The sequence below is a fragment of the Equus przewalskii genome, chromosome 12 (genome assembly GCF_037783145.1).
Source record: "Equus przewalskii isolate Varuska chromosome 12, EquPr2, whole genome shotgun sequence".
Taxonomy (NCBI): Eukaryota; Metazoa; Chordata; class Mammalia; order Perissodactyla; family Equidae; genus Equus; species Equus przewalskii.
Genome location: NC_091842.1, coordinates 5,490,815 through 5,510,749, shown reverse-complemented (window position 1 = coordinate 5,510,749; position 19,935 = coordinate 5,490,815). Strand labels below are relative to the sequence as shown.

The following is a 19,935-nucleotide window of genomic DNA, read 5'->3' as shown; positions in this document are numbered from 1 at the left end:
CCTGAGAATTTATACTCACAAAGTTATTCAAAAGTAGAATAAAGCTCCGTGGAAAAATATACAGTAGTCCCCCCGAACCATAGTTTCACTTTCTGTGGTTTCAGTTACCCTCCGTCAGCCACGGTCTGAAAATAAATGCAAAATTCCAGAAATAACTCCCAAGTTTTAAAGTGGCCGCCGTTCCGAGTAGCGTGATGAAATCTCGCTGTGACCCACCCAGGACGCTACGTCACAACGTCTACGTCATTCAGTTCGCTTCATCCCCTCATGTAGGCATTGCACCATCTCACATCACCACAAGAAGGGTGAGTACGGTACAGTGAGACACTGTGACAGAGACAGAGAGACCACATTCACATGGCTTTCATTACGGTATCTTAATCTCTTACTGTGCCCAACTGGGAAACTAAACTTTATCACAGGTATGTATATAGGAAAAAATATAGAGCATATAGGGTCAGGACTGTCCGAGGTTTCAGGCATCCACGAGGGGTCTTGGACTGTACCCCCCGTGGATAAGGGGGGACTACTGTATACACCAAACTGTTATTATACATTAACTGACAGAAAGGGTCCAGGAGGAAACACGGAAGATGAAAGAGCAGGCGTGCTGCTGATGCCTACGCCCCAGAAGGAAGCTGGAGCTGAGAAAGGATGGGACCAAGGGTACAAATCAAGAGACAGTCTTAAAGAGCTGAGAAAAATGACCTTTGTCTACAGCTCCACTTAAGCTTTTTAATACCTGTATGTGAATCTTGAATGTATACACAAAATATCTGCTAATGGACATTATTCTTGGGATCCACGGCATCCAGCAGACTTATCTTAAGAGGGTCCATATCTCCACAAAACCATAGAAATCAATGGTGCTTAAAGTATTTCTCATGTTTACAAACAAACGTTTACAAGTTTATGATTACATTTTTTAAAAGTCAGAAATATTTTTAATCACCTTTCATTAAACAGTGCAACTTCATTTCATAGATGGAAACTAAACTGTTATTCTTACAAGTTAAAAGATGAATGTGGTTTCTGGAGCCTAATTATGGAAGTTAGCACTTTAGTTTCCTAATTTGCAATAAGGAATTATTATTAATACTTCAAGGATCAACTATATGACAACTATGTTTAAATTTCATCTCCGTACTTCCCGATAGTAACAGAAGTAAATATCAAGGGGAGAAATGCCTGGAATGAGTCTATGTGCGTGCATCACACTAACACAAACATTCTTGACAGTCCACGGCCACACCTTGGTGAACGGGGGGACTGGCTGTGAGGATCCCTCCTTCCAGAACCAGGTCTGCCGCTGACCACCAGCGTGGGATGGAACCCGCCACTTCACTCCTCCAGGCCTCAGCTCGTGCACCTGTCAACTGGCACGTCAGCTCTAGGTTCTAAAGCCAAGGTTTGATAATTCCAAAATTTTATGAGTCTACCAAGCGCCTATAGGATTAATATTGGTAATGAGATCTTTTATTAATGTTAATTTTATTTTTCTTAAAGAAAACAAAGTGAAATCACAGATTTCTGGATTGCACCCTGGCAAGAGGCCTCTGGTGGCGTGTTCCCAGGGGACTATTTCGGTCAGTTTGTTATTTTTCAGTGCCTCACTAGCAATCAGTGTCCGGGTGTTGCGTTTTAATAACAGTCTGAAGTCAGAGTCAAGCGGGGCTGTGTGCTGTAAGTGGCAGGCCGCGTCCTTGAAAGGGAACAGTTGCTGCCGACACTCCACAGGGCACAGTGCCGGGAGAAGGAGGGAGACGACTTGGTTTCCCTCTGAAAGGGGCACAGGTTGAATTCGAGGGTTCTGAGGAAGAATTTCAGTGTGAAAAATACTTCAAACTTGGAGGCTAATCTGAGAGGCAACCAATAGATCACAACACTGCGGTTTTGCAACAGGAAGCTGAAACTACGAAATTTTACAATCACTAGTTGGTTAAACTAGATTTTTTAAATGTGCAAAATCATTGCAAACTGCTTGCCCTCTATCTTCCAAGTCCACGATGTCTTAGAGATTTACAGATTTACTTCCGATAATTAAAGGTTGCAACTAGACCAGGTCAAACTCAAGCCTCCTGTTCAGTATAGCAAAAAAGGGAAAAAGACGTTTTCTAGATGGACTTGGAACATGGACTCATGGAGGAAAAAAAAACACATGAGCTTTTAAAACTCAAATTACAGTGGCTTCACTGTGGGATAAGAGCAACTTCTCTCTGGGGCCAGCCCGGTGGCACAGTGGTTAAGCGCACACGTTCCGGTTCAGTGGCCCGGGGTTCACCAGTTCGGATCCCGGACGCGGACATGGCACCACTTGACAAGCCATGTTATGGTAGGCATCCCACATATAAAGTAGAAGAAGATGGGCACAGATGTTAGCTCAGGGCCAGTGTTCCCCAGCAAAAAGAGGAGGATTGGTGGCGGACGTTAACTCAGGGCTAACCTTCCTCAAAAGGAAACAGCAACCTCTCTGAAAAATCACTATCATAGATGCTTATGACTAAATTCTTTTCTTCTATCCAAGGCATACATGCTGCCAAAAAAAACAGAGTCCTGAATTATCTGTACTAGTACATGAGCCTATGATGCTCTTATTCAAACCCAACTGATTACACAATCATTCTAATGTAGCAGTTTCAGAGATAAATATTGACTTTCTTTAGCTCATCATAAGAATATTTTGTACCTATTAATACATGCACGACAAATACATCAAAATAAACCAAACAGCTAAAAAAAAAAAAAAGTACCTACTGAAAAACATGAAATAGGCTACAAATTCTAGGCTAGTCCAGAATAAACTAGCTTAGAAAAAGAAACGTTTTTAAAGCAAGATGTTAATGATATGATATTATACTGGCAAGAAGTAACCCTGCAAGTTACTGTACAGATCAAGAATGAGGGGCTCTCACACTGCAGTGTGTCGTCTGTCACCTGGGGCATCAAGAACGTCCCCGCGTCATCCCTGCTCTAGCTTAGCTTCCTTGCTCGTCTGCACTGCAGTGGGCAGGACCCTGGCAGTCCAGGCTGGCACGTCTACAACCACGAGGTTCTCAGCTCCCAGCGCCGGCATCTGACTGTCAGGCTACCAGCTCACGGTTTTTACTGATTATTTATACAGGAAATTTATAAAATGTAAAGAGGCTAGTATTTATACTGACGTCTAGAGAAGGGGCAGAAGTTAAAAAAAAAAAAGGTATTTAGAGCTAACTGTGTTCTGCCCTGGAGTGTTTCAATTCCTTTGTGGTTATAGCATACGTACTTTTCCCAAGAAGATTCCTCAGAATAATATTCACATATGATGGTCAGGAGTAGAGCTCTCTTCAGATTTTAGGTGTTGACATTAATTTTTACATTTTAAATTGCTCTTCCTTCCTTGAGTCTCACTACTTACACAAGCCAACAGATTTCTATAAAATAACTGATACTATTTTGTCTCTCAGTAAAAGATAGAACATTTGTGGTGTGGGGGCAGAGAAATCACCAGAAAAGTATTATAAATGTAGATTTTCAGGCCAACCTCCAGAATTCTGATTCAGCTGGTTTGCCTGGGGCCCCCAAATCTGCATTTCTGCAAAGACCTAGGTACCCTGATGCAAGCGCTCCTCTTTTATAAAAACATCTTTACTTTTTCCTGAAACATTTTCAGCTGAACTGACATTCTGGCTGGGATTTACATCAAAACGATGGGGGCCAGGCCAGTGGGAATGGGACAGGGGAACAAGACTGACTGTAAATCAAAAACTGGTGATGAGTACAGGAGGGTTCATCATGTTATTTACTTTACTTTTGTTTACGTTTGAAATTTTCCATAATAAAAAAATGAAAAGGAAAAAAGAAATGAAAAGCTCTGTAAATAGGTCAAAGCAAGTCTGCAGCCTCTTCCACCCCCCTGTTCTCTGCAAGAGATAGACCCCCTAAAATAATTCCAACTAAATCCTGAAGCCCCAGAGGTTTCCCTCATATTCTTAGCAATTAGGCGGCTCTTGGAGAGAGTAAATCAATCTACCTTTCAAAATCTATTGTTCTAAAAATAAAAATAACTCCCTGCCAATATTATCATATCGCAAACACAGGATATAGAGTATTTACGGTGGTGTTAATAGTTGGTTAGCAGGTGGTCAAGTGAAAGGGAGAAAACAGGGGCAGGGTCCTTCCAAGTCATCTGTCTCTAAGAGGCCCTTTGTCCCTCCAAAATCTCTCTCACTCACTTTCTCTCTCTTTCCCCCAATACCTGCGTTAGATATAGGAGGCAGAGGATCAAAAGCCTATTATAAATGTCCCAGTAGCAGCAAGCAAATCCAGTGCCGTGATCGTGGTTTCTAACATCATTCTTCGACAAAAGGAACCAGCCTGAAGAAACAGCTGATTCGAGGGCTGGAGGACGGACTATACAAAATGAGCCTATAGCTTCCTGTAGGACCAGAAAGTAAGGAAGTGCTGGGGAAAAAAAAAAAGCTAAAGATATATCAACAGGACATAGGAGCCAACTGAAAGAGCTCCCAAGGGCCAAGCCTGGTATAACCTGAGGAGCAAAATAAATAACAGAGTTGGATCATAACCCAAAGCGTAAAATCAATATCCATGTGTCCATACTGATATAAATAACTGAATAAGGAAATAAAAGGGGGAGGATAATTAAATCTCCCATACAGAAGAATTCCAAATCGTTTATACAGATATTTGTCCCTTAAGTGGGCAGAGCATAACTCATCAGCACCTAAGTGCGGGCCGTGCAAATGTACAGTACGGAGAAGGGAGGAAAAAGCAACTTCACAATGGTGGAAGCTGACAAACAGCACCCGAGCCACGTGGTCAAGTGACCAGTTACGTTGAAAGCATGCACCCTTGAAATGAACTGACGAGACTTTCATCCCGTGGTCTTCCTCCCAAAAATGTACAACCTCAGTCTAATCAGGAGAAAAACATCAAACAAACGCCAGCTGAGGGATAGTCTACAAAAACCTGACCAGTACTCCTCAAAACTGTCAAGACCATCAAAAACAAGAAACGGACTGGAGAAGCCTACGGAGCACAACAACTAAATGTAATGTGGTATCCTGGAACAGAAAAAGGACATTATGGAAACAGTGAAGAAATCTGAATAAACTATCGACTTGAGTCCACAATACTGCAATATTAGTACTGGCCCGTAGCTGTGAGAAACGCACTACACTAATGTAAGATGGTAGCAACAGGGGACACTGGGTGGAGGAAACACAGGAACTCTTTGTACAAGCTTCGCAACTTTTCTGTAAATCTGAAGTTGTTCTAAAAAAACGTTTATTATTAAATACAAAACAACTATAAAGGGCCTCATTCCAGGCAAAGGACTATGGCTGGATGAAAAGTAAAGTTTGCAGCACAATGAGAAGCCCTAAGCCACACCCTCTCCTTTTAACACCCACACACTCTGGAGTACTGGTCGGGTGAACTCAGTTCTCCAGTATCATCTTCATCATCCAACACCCACAAACTTAGAGTGTGAGGTACCACGCAAACACTAGAAATACCAAGGATATAAGACACAGTCCTTGCAGTCCGGGTGAAGAGACAGCACTTAAAGAAACAAGTGGTATTTGCTAAGTGCAAAAGGTAGTCTGGTACGATGAATCCAAACCTTTTTGATCACATAGCCCATCCGTAAATTTTCTTTATATTCCTTCCATTTCATGAAATTTTACTTACTTGTAAACCATAAAAATATGTTGGTGTATCAATAAATTCTATACCTTAAAAAAGTCATGAAAGTCAAAAGTTTAAAAAGATGAAATGAAAATAAATAAAAACATAAGTTCCAATGTTTTCATCCTGCAGCCCATGGAACATCTTGTTCCACAAGGAAACACTCGAGGAGTTCACTAGGGGTAGGAATCTCTAAGGACTGGGCAAGAAGAAAGGTCTTTGTACGGAAGTTGGGGCTGCAGAAAGGTTTAAAAAAAGTAAGAAAAGAAAGAAAAAGATGACAGCACTTAGAGATGCAAGGAAAAGTCAGGCAGTTACAAACAGAGAGAACATGTGAAGAGTTGGAAGATGGGAATTTGCACAGCATATTTTGCAAACTGTAAGGAGATCAACTTAGCTCTTAAGAAAGGGCCATGAAAGGTGGAGGGTGGAGGCAGGGCCAAGAGATGCAGGACAGCAGAAATCCCGCGGCAATGACCTCCCTTGACCAAAGCTTCCCAAAATGGGGGCAGATGCTGGAGGCCAGGGGCTACCAGAGCCACACCACATCACATGGTCTTGGCACTTCTATTTGATGTGACGGTAATTTATGCCTTTGAAAACAAACCTATTATATAGCAAAATCGGCCAAACTGTCAAAACTAAAATCTAAGTTTACCACCAACACACTAAAGCCCCGGGAAAGCAGAAGAGTAGCATGTCACTCTTTCGTAGTCGGGAGAAACGGCAGAGCACCGGCCTAGACCCAGATGGACAGGGAGAATGAAAGGCGCTCACCGTGTCGTGCTTTCAGGCACCTGAGCCGTTTGGCGTCAAGAGTTCTCATCTTTCCCACTTGAATCACAGTGAAGTCAAACGAAATCTGGGATCTCTGCACTGTGCTAACCTTTGCAAAAAAACTTTTTTGAAATACTGAGGTTATTTTTCTGATATGCCTGTTCTTTGTGGCAAATAAGCGTAATGCCAAAGCATGGTTCCAAATGAGTCACTTGCTGTAATTTAAAAATACTTCACGCCAATATTTTGCTTCAACACACTGATTTTTACCATATTTCCGCAGCTTTCTCTGACAGTGTCTTCATGTGCAGATTCACAGAAAAGTTGAGAATCAAATCTAAAAACGACCCCAGGTGTAGCAGTCTTTTAGACCACCATGAATGTTTGTCCAGCTTCCCCTTTCCATAATATTCCTCTCCTCGCGTCTGAGTAATAAATAAAAAATTTTAAAAGAATAAAGCACAGCTAGGAGACTGCAAAAATACATGATTTTAAAAGAGAGAAAGCAATTCACCGGCTGCCTTCAGGGACGCCCTGAGCAAGTATACGATTTCGTTTGGGATCAACTCAACTGAGGTTGCTCGTGATTCCTTTAAGTAAATTAAAACCAGCAATTGTTCATGTGCAAGAGCTTTAGTCATCTTGACGTTTAAAAACAGGTTTATTACATAAAAGCAGACTAGTCCAGATCTTTCAAATTTCCAGTATAATTCCCCAACATTATGAATTTCAAGAAGTAACAATACCATCCTACATATCATACTTAAACAAGCCAGATTTCTCTCTAAAGGATCTCTTCTTCACCCAATATAACAAGTTATTTTGAGTAACAAAGATTTTTTTAAATCCAGTAAGTTCTATGCATTCCATGACAAGCAGCTGCCACTTTGAGTTGCTTCTTTGAAGCCATACCACCCACCCTTAGTCAATTCTATGATAACCCACCAAATTTACCAAGAAATCGGAAGCAATGAAGAATTCTATGTTGCCGAGTGCCCAAACTGTAGCAGCCGTGGCATACCACCATGACACTACCTCACCTCCTAACAACCCTTAGGTAAATGTTATTAACGTCCTTCTTTAACAGGTGAGTTCTAAGATGCCTGAAGAGGTCAAGTAACTGGCCCAAGGCTGTAAAGCTATTGAAGTGGCAGAGGAAGGCCTCACGCCCAGGCTGACTCCAAAGTGCAAGATCTGTCTACAATACCTGCCCCTCCCGTGATTGGTCCATGCCTCTCTTCTCAACTAGGCTGAAAAGTTACATTCTTTTTATATGTCCATCTGCAACACCTTTTTTGAGGACTCATTTAACGGTTTCAGACCCCTGGCCATCTCTTATTTACATTACAGTCTTTTTTTAATTATTATTATATGTACCGCTGTTATCTAAGTGACACAGCCCACAGGGGACACAGAAGGCGCAAGGACTCTCGAAATTTCAAGAGAACTGCATGAACAGTCAGCACATTGATATCAGCAAAAACGTAGGGATTTGATAACTTCAGTGCTGATCAGCTACAAAATTGCTGGACAGACTTCCTATGACGCTGCAAATGAGCATATTTAGTTAACCCAAAAATATCTCCAACTGAAAGCAATTACAGCGTTCCCGACCTAGGTCAAAATCTCAAGCCTTACAGCCACAAATCCTGAAATCACTTGCATGGGAAGCCTTTTGAAAATAATTTTATTTTCTCCGAAGCTGTTAAACACAAAAACTCGCACTTTAGAAAGCACTTCCCTTACTTCAGAAATCTCTTTCAAGATACAAGTCGGTTTGTTTAATCTAAAACGAGAGGCTCGAGAGGCTCGGTTTCACAAGCCGCTGTTTAATCAGTAGCTGAGTCCCACCGGCTTCAGACTTCCGTGAGGTCCTTTATCTGGAACTGCTAAAGAGCTTCCTCTGTACTCCGTGACCTAATATACCACAGAACAATAGAAGTGGGTTTCCTTGTCTAACCACTATCCTAACATTAATCACAAACTGTGGACATAGAGGAATGCCCTCACACAGACAAGCACCAGATCTGCCCTTACGGTGCGAATCCCAATAATCTTACAAGAGGCACATACGTGTTTTTCAAGAGAAGAATGATCTGATAACCATGATCTGGAGAAAAGAATTTCTTAACTTAGTTCAGCAATTTAAGTGTGCGTGCAAACAGTGCACTTTCTCCCTTTATGTAAGCTTCCTAGTGAGGACCGAGATCTCAGGCTACGTAACAACAAAGGCCCTTGAAGAAATACAGATTCTCAGGAAAAGAGGCTCCCAGAGAGGGCGGTAAGGAGCTCCCAGAGCGGTAAAGAGAGGCCCAAAATAAAGTTCAACCAAGAAACGCTTTCTTGCCTGATGGGCAAAGGCAATCCACATATTTACAAATCTTTATTATGACAGAACGGATAAACATCTTTTCCAACTTCTGAACCTAGAAATGATTTTGGATGACAAAGAAATCTTGGATAGATGAACTTCAACTAAACGCTGGATTTTAGTTAACTGCCTCATTTGTTTCCCCATGCAAATGGGCTGGCAAAGGATAAAATTCAAGTATTTTTTTCCAATCTATTTTTGATAAGCCATGCTTTCTCCAAGGGACTCTTAACCAGTTTGAACTTGAAGTAGTTTGAACTTGAAGAAGGCGGCCAAGGAGGCAAAAGACCCTATGCATTGGGTCTGGCCTTAATTTGAAAATGATCAGCCCTACCTTGGTATGGAGCACAGGCCCCCAGATAATCAAAAGCTTGAGCGCTACTAAGTGTTTGACGTTTAACTGCTCTTTTATCTACTATACATGTCAGGAAGGGTTCCTCTTTCTTAACCAGCGAGCTCACTTATCAAGATTAGCTTAAAGGTCTTTATTCTTCTTGGTCTAATACATCTTGGTCATGAGTATACCTCAGTTACCAGGATTTATAATCTCTTTTGAATGGAAAGACCAACTCCCAAATCTACATGTGACTGTGGGTCTTTTCCACAGAAGTTAATCCTACGTACCTGTCTACATATGCTACATGTCTAACCATACACTCTCCAGTAACAGAACATGAAGGGGAAATCTGCAAAAGCTGCTATAAATTACCAAATCTTTCCTTATGCTTTATGTATGTCACAATTTGACATTTCTATTTATGGATTAATTTTCCTGATTGCTTTGTTTTACAACACACCGAAAAAAAATTTAGATTTTATGATTCATATCTCCATAAAATAGCAAAAGAATGGAATTAAAAACATGTTAAGAGGTTTACAGCCAGACACATCTCCACAGGGTCCCACAAAGAATCTGTTTTTGAAAATATATAAAAATTCGAGTAAGTGCAAAGTCATCTGGAAACTTCTTGAATCTGTTTCACACAGATACTCTTTATCCACTATCCTTCTCTAGTGCTAATTTTCAATTTCACCACCAGTATCTTTCAACATCAATATCAATATCTTCTCATACAGTCTTTTATAACTTCCTCGATACTTTCTGTGACTCTTACTCAGTCTGCCTATACACTTCTAATAATATTCACTCTTCTTATCAACTCAGAAAACAGAATTCACCTTACAAATATTTTATCAAAGGCAGTGGCAGAAATTTAGTGATACATTATACAGTACAATGATAACAGTTAATACTCAACTAAAGAGTACTCAGCGACATAATCTGGTGTAACCCTGGAAACAAATATATATAGTTTTCATTGTAGATGTGTTTGCAAAATGTGTCTTTACTGGGGATAGTAACTTCCACATTCTGTATGCAATTAACATCATTCTAAAATAACTCTTGACCTCACGAGTATTCCTAAACAGTTACAAGATGAAGTGGTGAAGTGGAAAAATCACACAACTAGGGGAATCTAAGACCTGGGGTTTAGTTGTGGATCCACCTACAAGTTAGCTGTGTCACCCTGGGTAGATCATTTGACCCCCAGGGCCTTAGACTCTTGAACTGCAAAACGAAGAAATTAGACTAAATATTCTTTAAAATCTCTTCCAACTCGGAAATTCCCTGAATCTATGAAATTTCAGTCTCCCCTCATTTCAAAGATAAGCAGCAGATGATAATGGCAAATTAGCCTAGATTTTTTTTTCCCTTTAAATATAATGACCCAACTTGGGATGCTTTCCGGGGTTGAAGTTTTATCTAGGAAAATAAACCACAAATGAAGACGACGTCGAGAAAACGGGGAGCAAAAAAAAGAAAATCACACACTGATGTAGCTAAAATAGAAACTTCAATCACCGTCGGGCCATTTTGTCAATAGTTATTCAAAGGCTGCTGCTCTAATCACGGGCTTCCCAAAATAGAAATATTTATAGAGTTATTTCCTTCTCATCCCCAGAGATTCAATCCGAATAAAAAGCACATCGTCTAAAATCAATCTACAACTTCAGAACAAGTTGCAGGGAGCGAAGGAAACTCCGCACAGCACTCCGAGTCATTTGCCTTCGAGTGTGATTAGGGCTAAGAAACGGTGCTTATTATAAGATGTGAGAAACGCACAGGAGGCAGGTGACATCTGGAAAGGGAAGCAGAACTGCCAGGAAGGGATGGAGGCTGAGGACCTTCGGGCAACAGGTCCAGAGCCGGGACTGCAGCCTGGCCCGGGAGGGGTCGGTCGTGCCACCCCGCTCGCCGCCCTCCCCATCCCCAACCTCCTCGCCTCGCCCCCGCTTCGGCCCTCGAGAGGCAGCCCGCCCCCCGCTCCCCACGCCCCTGCGGCAGAAACCTCCCTAATCGCTTCCTCGCTCGCTTCCCCGGGCCTCCCGCCCCGGCAGGCCCTCCGATGCCTCGGCGCCGAGGCCCGACTCCTCCCGAGGCCGCCCCCGTCGCAGCGCCTCCGCAGCCCAGTCCCCGCCGCCGGCCCGCTCACCTGCACCTGTTTGCGGAAGTGGCGCGGCGCCGGCCCCGCCGGCGGCCAGGAGCAGCAGCAGCAGCAGGAGCGACGCCGGCGGCCCCGGCATCTCGCCCACGGCGCGGCCCCGGGGCCGGCTCTTCTCGGTCGCCTTCCGTCCGTCCGTCCGTCCGCCCGTCAGTCGGTCCTGCCTCCCTCAGCCGCCTCAGCGGCACCCGCGCCGGCTGCTCCTGAGCACACGTCGCTTCGGCCAAACCTCAGCCCGGCTCCTGATCCGCACCCGCCGCTCCGGCCACAGAAACATCATCCTTCCCGCCTGCCCGCTGCCTGCGCCGCCGCCGCCGCCGCCGCCTCTCAACAGCAGCAACAGCAGCAGCCCTGCGGAGCCGCGGGCCCGGGCAGCCGCGCTCCCGCCGCCATGATGGGCTGCGTCATGTGACGTAGGGCGGGGGCGGGACGCCGTGATAGACAGCCCAGCCGGCCAATCGTCAGTCCCACACTGGTCGGCGAGGCCCCACCCATCGTCCTGGCGGAGGGAAGGTGGCCGCCGGTGCGCCCCCTGCAGACCGGGGAGTGCGTGGACAGCAGGTAATGCCGACAATTATTTTAAATTCAAAAATACAGAGAAGTATAAAGAAGACAGTAAAAAGCATCCAGAATCCATCCTGGATTTTTTTTTCTCGGTATTTTAAAACGTGTAAAAATAGGACTGTGTTGTCGAGTGCCTTTTTTACTTGTCCTAGGCGTTTTAGGCTCCTCTCCTTAGGTTGACCTAACACATCCTACCAGCCATCAAGGAGCTTTGGGCTTATTTCAGTTTAGCAAGAATAGAATGCCTCTCCCCTCGCACCCATGGACTCAGCTCCTGAGCTCAAGCTGTTTCCTTGGCCAAGAGTGCCCTTCCTGTCGTCTCTTGGCCACCTGGCATACTCCCTTTCCTAGGTCAAGACTCACCTGAAGGATGACGTCATCTAAGAAGGCCCCTCCCAATCCCAGGAGAAATGACTAGCATCTCCTAGTGCCACACCCAGGCCCTGGATACACTGCTATCCCAGCTGCCATGTTTTATTGTTCTGTGTCTGTAAGCCTCCCCGAGGACGGAACTGTTCCCCTGTCAGCTGAGAGTCCCAGGGGGTTGACGCAGGGCCTGGCTCCGATGGGCGTTCTCTACAGGAACGGGTCCTGGGCCTGGTCCTGGGTGTCAGGGAGGAGCAGCTCCCAGGTGCTGACCTCTCCCTACCAGAGACAAGGGCCAGCCGACAGGTGAGGAGAGACCACAGCCTTGCAGAAGGCTATGGGCAGCTGGTAATGATACCTGCTGGAGTAACATAGTGATCAGAGGCCTGGAGGCTGGGAAAATGCTGAGCTTTATCTGGAGAATGCAGTTGTAGTCCGGTTTGGGCATGAGAGGAACTGATCAGAATCTTATCAGATGGGGCTCTACCAACTGGCAGCAGGGGAGCCTCCCCACTTCTCCAGACTCCTCAAATGTCCGTCCTATATGCCAGCTCTCTGCAGGGCTAACTCAGCGCTGGACACGCAGATGATGCCCAGGGAATGTTTGTTGAATGATCAAGGCAAGCCAGTAAACACCTAAGTAGATGCATAGCTGGAATGTGAAATGCTGAGTTAAGGCGTTCAGGGTATCTGCTGATCTCTGTGTGGGAAAGGGAAGGAAGGCAAAGGTCTAGCAAAGAGACATAATCACTTTGTTGTGCTTCTGCTTCTATCAGGAAGCTCGGGACTCCGAGTTTGAGGAAGCCAGGGAATGCTTGTGTTGTATACTGGGAAGAGTCACTGCGTTTGTCTGCAGCCCTGCCTCATAATCCTTGTGGTTATTAATCATAATTAAAGTGCACCCCAACAACAACACGTCAGGCCACAGTCCCAAAGCTGGTTTCATTCTTATTTGAGCAAGCCCAAAAGTTTAAAAAAACTTTTTTTTTTCCACTTCACGGAACAGAGGTTAAGGTACACATTCCTCAGAGGGTGTCTAATGGAAACCTTGACACTACCACCCACCTCACCACTCACACCTTTGCCCAGTGCTTCCCTGGAAGACTTCTAGTTAGAGAATTCATAAAACAGAAGGAAACTTGTTTACTTTGTTTAGTTTCACCTAGGAATCAGAAAACAGCCTTTGGCACAATTTGGGATTAGAGCCTTAAGATTTGAAGTAGTATCTTTCAGTATTCCAATAGCTGTTCTCACCTGTGCTCAGCCTTTTCCAATTTTTTTCCATGCCAAGCCATCACCTGGACAACCCACTTGGGATTATCTGTCCTGCCAGCAAGCTCTGGCTGAGGGCTGGATGCTGAGGGATATGAAGTTAGTTTACTACTGGATGAGCATGCATCTCTGGGGGTCTGGCACCCAGTGGGTACCCTAAATGTTTACAGGGCTGAGCTGGATCAAATGGATGCATGTGTGAGGATCCCGTCAGTGGTATACTGGAGCCAGCTGCTACCAGCTCATGAAATCCAATTGTTAAATCTTCAGGAATTTTTCATGCCAGTTGTTAGACACTGCCACTGGGGAAAATTGACTTATATAAACTTACAATTAAATAAATTATATTAAAAACGAAGGTAATAAGGAGAAACATTTCCAGAAAGGAGAGCAATTAGAAAACTGGGGAAAAGTGTCAAAAGCAACTTCTTTAGAAGCCTGTAAATTAGCCAAAGTCTTGCAACAACACAGGGAGCATTTACGAAAGAGAAATGGCTGAATCTCAGTAAGTACTGTGAGCTGTGTAGCATTTTCACTTGCTGTATTCTCGTTCTTCTCTCCCCATCTCCACGGTAGCCTTGAAAAACAGCAGCCTCGCAACCATAATAGCTGTGAAAAATGAGCACCCTAGCAGCCACTGGAGGGGACAGAACAGATTTGGAGCCCCCCTAAAAGCTACATCTTCAGAGAACACTCACTTTGACCTGTCAGGCAGCTCCCTAGAAAGGCATCATTCACAGACTTGCCTTTATTTGATGTGACTCGAAAACTACCTTAGTGCTAACGTATCTCCAGTTTGTTGAAAATAATCAATGGCAATTGTTTAACACCACAGCTTCCTGAGCCAGCAATATCAGTTGGCTGATGAAAAACTCAAAAGAAAAATTTAGAGAATGAGGTGTCAGCGGGGGCTTTGAAAGGCTCCAACATATTCCTGGAAATCTAGAAAACCATGTGTATGTACAAGGCTGTACACATCCCCAGGAGAGACGAGAGAAGGTCCAAATTTCTCATCCCTGGCTGATCTTGAAGCTCTATGTAAGCAGGAAGTGAAGGCTGGGGCAGAATTTTAATCTGTGGAGCATTGAAGGCATGCCTGAACACACATACAGAGACTGTTTGCAAAACTGGGGAGACGTATTGGTTCAAAGCATTTCAGGAAATCTCTGCACAATCATTAGCTGACCGTTAAGCTGGCTGAACAGAAACTTCAGTGGCCACACACAATAAAAAACACAGACTTTACAGAATTAGTCCATGAAAGTCACTAAGCAAATGAATGGTGGCAGCAGCAACAATAAAACAAGTCTTGGGAAAGGGGGATATTAGGGAAAACTGGTTTCCAGAGTTGCCACGTTATATGATTTAAAATGTCCAGTTTAAAAAAGAAAATTGCAAGACACGCAGAGAAAAACAGGAAAACATGTTCCATACACAGAATGAAAAAGCTGTAAATAAAAACTTTTCCTGAGGAAGCTGGGAAGGTGGCTTTAATAGACAAAACTTATGAATAAATAAAAACCTGTAAAATTAAAAAACACCAAAAAACCAAAAGTTATAAATAAGTCAGCTATTATAAATATGTTCAAAGAACTAAAGGAAACCATGTCTAAATAACTAAAGGTCAGTTGAAAGACATTAAGACCTGAATAGGGGCCGGCCCCGTGGCCGAGTGGTTAAGTTCGCATGCTCCGCTGCGGCGGCCCAGGGTTCGGATCCTGGGCGTGGACATGGCACTGCTCATCAGGTCACGTTGAGGCGGCATCCCACATGCCACAACTGGAAGGACCCACAACTAAGATACACAACTATGTATGGGGGGGTTTGGGGAGATAAAGTAGGAAAAAAAAAAAAAAGATTGGCAACAGTTGTTAGCTCAGGTGCCAATGTTTAAGAGAAAGAAAAAGATTTCGAGGAGGAAGATAAATTGTTTAAAAAAAAAAAAAAAGACCTGAATAAGTGGAAAGACATCCCATGTTCATGGAACAGAAGATTTGATATTGTTCAGAAGGCACTACTCCCCAGTTGATCTACAGATTCAAAGCAATCCCCCTTAAATTCCAACTGGCTTCTTTTCAGAAATTGAGAAGCTGATTCTAATAATCATATGGAAATTCAAGGGACCCTGATTGGTCAAAAGTCTTGAAAAAAAGAACAAAGTTGAAGGGCTCATGCTTCCTGATTACAAAGCTACAATAATCAAAACAATGTGATATTGGCACAAGAATAGACATATACAACAAACAATGTAATTGAGAATTTATAAATAAACCTAAATATTTACAGTCAATTGATCTCCAACAAAGGTGCCAAGACAATTCAATGGGAAATATTAGTTTCTCAACAAACAGTGCTGGGACAATCCACATGGAAAGAATGGAGATGAACCTCTCGCACCATACACAAAAATTGAATCAAAGTGGATCAAAGACCTAAATGTAAAAGTTAAAACTATAAAACCCTTAGAAGAAAACATAGGCATAAATCTTCATGGCCTTGGCAATGGTTTTGTACCTATGTACACCAAAAGCACAAGTCGCCAAAAAAAACAAAAAGGTAAATTGGGCTTCATCAAAACAAAAAACTTTTGTGCTTGAAAGAACATCATCAAGAAAGTGAAAAGACGACCCACAGACTGGGAGAAAATGCTTTCAAAGTGTATATCTGATAAGGTACTTGTATCCATGATATATAAAGAACCCTTGTAATACAATGATAAGAGAGAGAATCCAATTAAAAAGTGGGTGAAAGGTATGAATAGACATTTCTCCATAGTTATGCAAAACGGACAATAAACAAATGAAAAGATGCTCAACATCATTAGGAATCAAGGAAATGCAAGTCAACAGCACTTCATACACACTAAGATGGCTCTAATCAAAAAGACAGAAGATCATAAGTGTTGATGAGAATGTCTAGAACTTGGAACCCCCATACATGGCTGATGGCAATGTAAAGTGGTGCAGCCACTTTGGAAAATAGTCTGACGGTTCCTCAAAGTGTTAAATATAGAGTTATCATATGACCCAATGATTCTACTCCTAGATAAATATACCTAACATAATTGAAGACGTATGTCCACATAAAACCTTGCCCACCGATGTTCATAGCAACGTTATTCATAATAGCCAAAAAGTGGAAACAACCCAAATGCTCACCAACTGATGAATGGGTTAGCAAAATATGCTATATCCTTGTAAGGGAATATTATCCAGCAATAAAAAGGAATGAAGTATTGATTGGATGAACCTTGAAAATATGATGCTCAGTGAAAGAAGCCAGCCACAAAAGGTTATATTGTATGACTCCATTTTTTGAAATGTCCAGAATAAGCAAATCTGTAGAGACAGAAAGTAGGCTTGTGGTTGCCTAGGGCCAAGGGGGTGGTGGGAAGGAACGGGGAGTGACTGTTAATAGGTACAGGGTTTCTTTTGGGAGTGTCAAAAATATTCTAAAATTAAATAATCGTGGTGGTTGCACAACTCGATGAATATACTAAAACCCTTCGAAAGGAGTGAATTTTATGGTTTGTGAATTATATCTCAAAAGTGTTACTGAAAAAACAAAGGTAATAAATACTAAAAAGTCATCAATTCCTAATTACTTTTACTACAGTTTACTATGGTCTATCTTTTGAGGTCATTTACAACTATTATAGCTGTACAGCGGAAACACTATATGATACTGTACTATTGCACGTCATTTCCCAACTCTGACTTCAGCGGTTTCATGTCAGTAGCTTGAAATAAACCATGGTGTGAGTATTTACACATGGAAATTGGCAAATGGTACTAATCAGGACGCTTTTCCTCCCAGAGAGCCTTTGTTACGACACTCTAGTCCTGCCATAGGGTACCCTCCTTAGGGTCTTTACAAGTGCCACTTGCCGACTTAGATCCTTTTGAGGTCATACTACTTTAATCCAGCTTTAGGCAAATAAGGAGACCACGCAGATTAAAAGTCAGACTCTCCCTAATTCTCCGCCAGTCACATGAAGGCCACATACCTCATCTCTGACTCTCTTAAATGCCTTTGTGTGAAGTCCTCACCTTTCGTTGCCTTCCAGATCCTCTGTCTGGAGCTGTCTGAGTCAAGGACAGCTCACCAGGTGCGTTTGCCTTTCAGAGCCCTGAGCTGCCACCCATTTATGGGGGGGCACCCAATGCAGTAAAAATGAATGAGTGAATACAACTAAGCCGTGCCGAAGCAAGGCTCAAATATATGCTAAAGGTTAAGTCCAACAAGTTAACACTTTTAATATGCATAATTTATAATGCAATGTAACAATGCTATCCACAAGATAATTATAGGATTTATTAAAAAAAAATACACAGCAGACCGTGAGATTCAGAAGTGGGATACCACTTTAAAATTGTTTTATGAACATATTTTTTTCCAAGCTCATCAGTGTGTCTGCCTTCATTTGGAGGTGAGTTTTATTTAACAATGACTTACAAATCACTTTCTATGTGTCAGACACTGCGCTAAGTACTTTATAAGTAATAACTCTTTAAACTTTATCTAATTTTGGAATGTCTTCATCATCCCTGAAAGAAACCCTGTAACCATTAGCAGTCACTCCCTATTTCCTCTCTCGCCCTAGCCCCTGGCAACCACTAATCTACTCCATCTCTGGGTTTATTAACCTGGACATTTCCTATAAACGAAATCATAAAATATGTGGCTTTTGTGACTGGCTTAAGCTATCTTTCCCATTTTACAGATGAGGAAACTGAGAAACACAGAACTTAAGTACTTTGGCCAGGGTCCCGTGGCAGACGTAGGGTCCAAACAGAGTCCCTGCTAAGTCTCAAAATCAAAACCGAATCATGTCAAAGCGTGCATGGAAGGCCTTTTGTGAATATGGGGTCAAGGCCAAATTGCCCCACGTGCATCCCTGAGGTGAGAGGCCCTATTAGAGACTGCCTTCTGGGGGGATAGAGGTGGGGTGGGGAACAAGGGGAGGTGGGGAAACAAGTACTGCCCTGAAGGCAGTAGTTGCTCAGTAAAATAAATGTGTCCATGGAGAAAGACAGACTCTCCTCCTGGGCTGAACAGTTGCAATTTTCTCTCTTTGGCCTGCCCAGCATCTCAGTTCCTTCCCATGTTGAGAAAGCCCCATGATATGAATCTTGGTAGTAGGAAGGTCACCTCTCACTATGAAGACTCGGGGCCTAACATGTCCTCTGGGGCCCGAGCAGCCAGGGCATGAGCATCCTCCCAGGTCCGTGGCGGTGCTGGCAGCTGTGTCATCCTAGCACATGGTCCCCAAGGTGGGGCCTGGTGACATCCCCGCTGCCCAGCCCCCTCAATGGCTACTTATGTCCTGAGCCCAAGACCCCAGCTCTTTCTGTGGCTAGCCACTGCTCTCCCTGGCCCTGTGCAGGCTCTCAGAGGGTCAGAAGATCCTCGAAGCCAGCTCTCAGCTACTTCAAGCTTCTTCAAAGACCCATAACTACTCCTTCTCTTGGGTGCAGCCAGAACTGCAAGGGCTGCGCCTGGACCAGGCCCTCAGGCATTCATCGAGCATCAATCACCATGCAGGACACTGGAGGTGCCTGATGGACAAGACAGACATAGTCCTTGCCCTCCTGGCACTTGTGCTCTAGTTGGGGACAGAAAATGCAGAGCCGATCACACAATTAATTGTGAATGCCCTGTTTTGATGGTGCGAGGTTGCAAAGAGCATGTGTGCATACATCCTGGGGATCAGGGAAGGCTTCTCTGAGGAGGTGACACTTGAGCAACAATCCCAAGGATGAGCAGGAGGAAGTTTAATAAAGGGAGGAGGGAGGTGGAGTTCCACACGGAGGAAGGAGCGTGGGTTTTGATGTTTCATCTCTGACGTGTCAAAGTGGAGGCCGTCATTGTTGGCAGACAGGTACCTGGACAGGTAAGTTTTGATGGGGAAAGGCAAGAGTCTGGTGTAGAGGACCGGGATTGTGGGAGGCCATGGGAGGATGGCGGGATCAGCCCTGATTCTTCCCATTTCTCTCCTAGGGAGTGGGGAGGGGGCGCTTCGTTTCCGTTTCTGACTCAGGGCAAACACGCATGCTCCACACAGGGACACTTTCCTGCGGACCAGCATTTCATCCCCTCCATGTGGAGTTGGGCTCCTGGACCCTCCTCAAACACACCACGTAGCTCCCTCCTCAGGGCCCCCTGCATTGGCTGTTCCCTTTGCCTGGAATGCCCCTCCCCTACATCTTTGCTTGTCAGCTTCTTTAAATCCTGAATACCCTCAGAGGGACCGCCCTGGCCATCCATCCCCATCCTCGTCTGACCCCTACTGGATGTCGTGATTCCTCAGAGCACTGGTCACTCTCTGACTCCGTCATGTATATCTGCTCATGGGTTTATTGCCTGTTGCCCTTGATTAGAACAGAAGTCTGGAGA

General features: G+C 43.8%; 1 protein-coding gene across 11 annotated transcripts in view; it reads right to left on the bottom strand.

Moving 5' to 3' along the window:
- LMTK2 (lemur tyrosine kinase 2) overlaps nucleotides 1–15,439 on the bottom strand; it is a 95,966-nt gene extending 80,527 nt beyond the window's left edge. For 7 of the 11 annotated variants that reach the window (XR_011524336.1, XR_011524339.1, XR_011524338.1 and 4 more), the window contains exon 1: nucleotides 11,329–15,439. Coding sequence is in view for 7 of the 11 variants with exons in the window: in XM_070566258.1 (XP_070422359.1) it covers nucleotides 11,329–11,419 (91 nt within the window). In the remaining 4 variants the exon portion in view is untranslated. The remainder of the gene's footprint in view (nucleotides 1–11,328) is intronic. The other 4 variants (XR_011524337.1, XM_070566259.1, XM_070566261.1 and 1 more) reach the window with 1 other exon arrangement.
- Nucleotides 15,440–19,935: the final 4,496 nt, after the last annotated feature.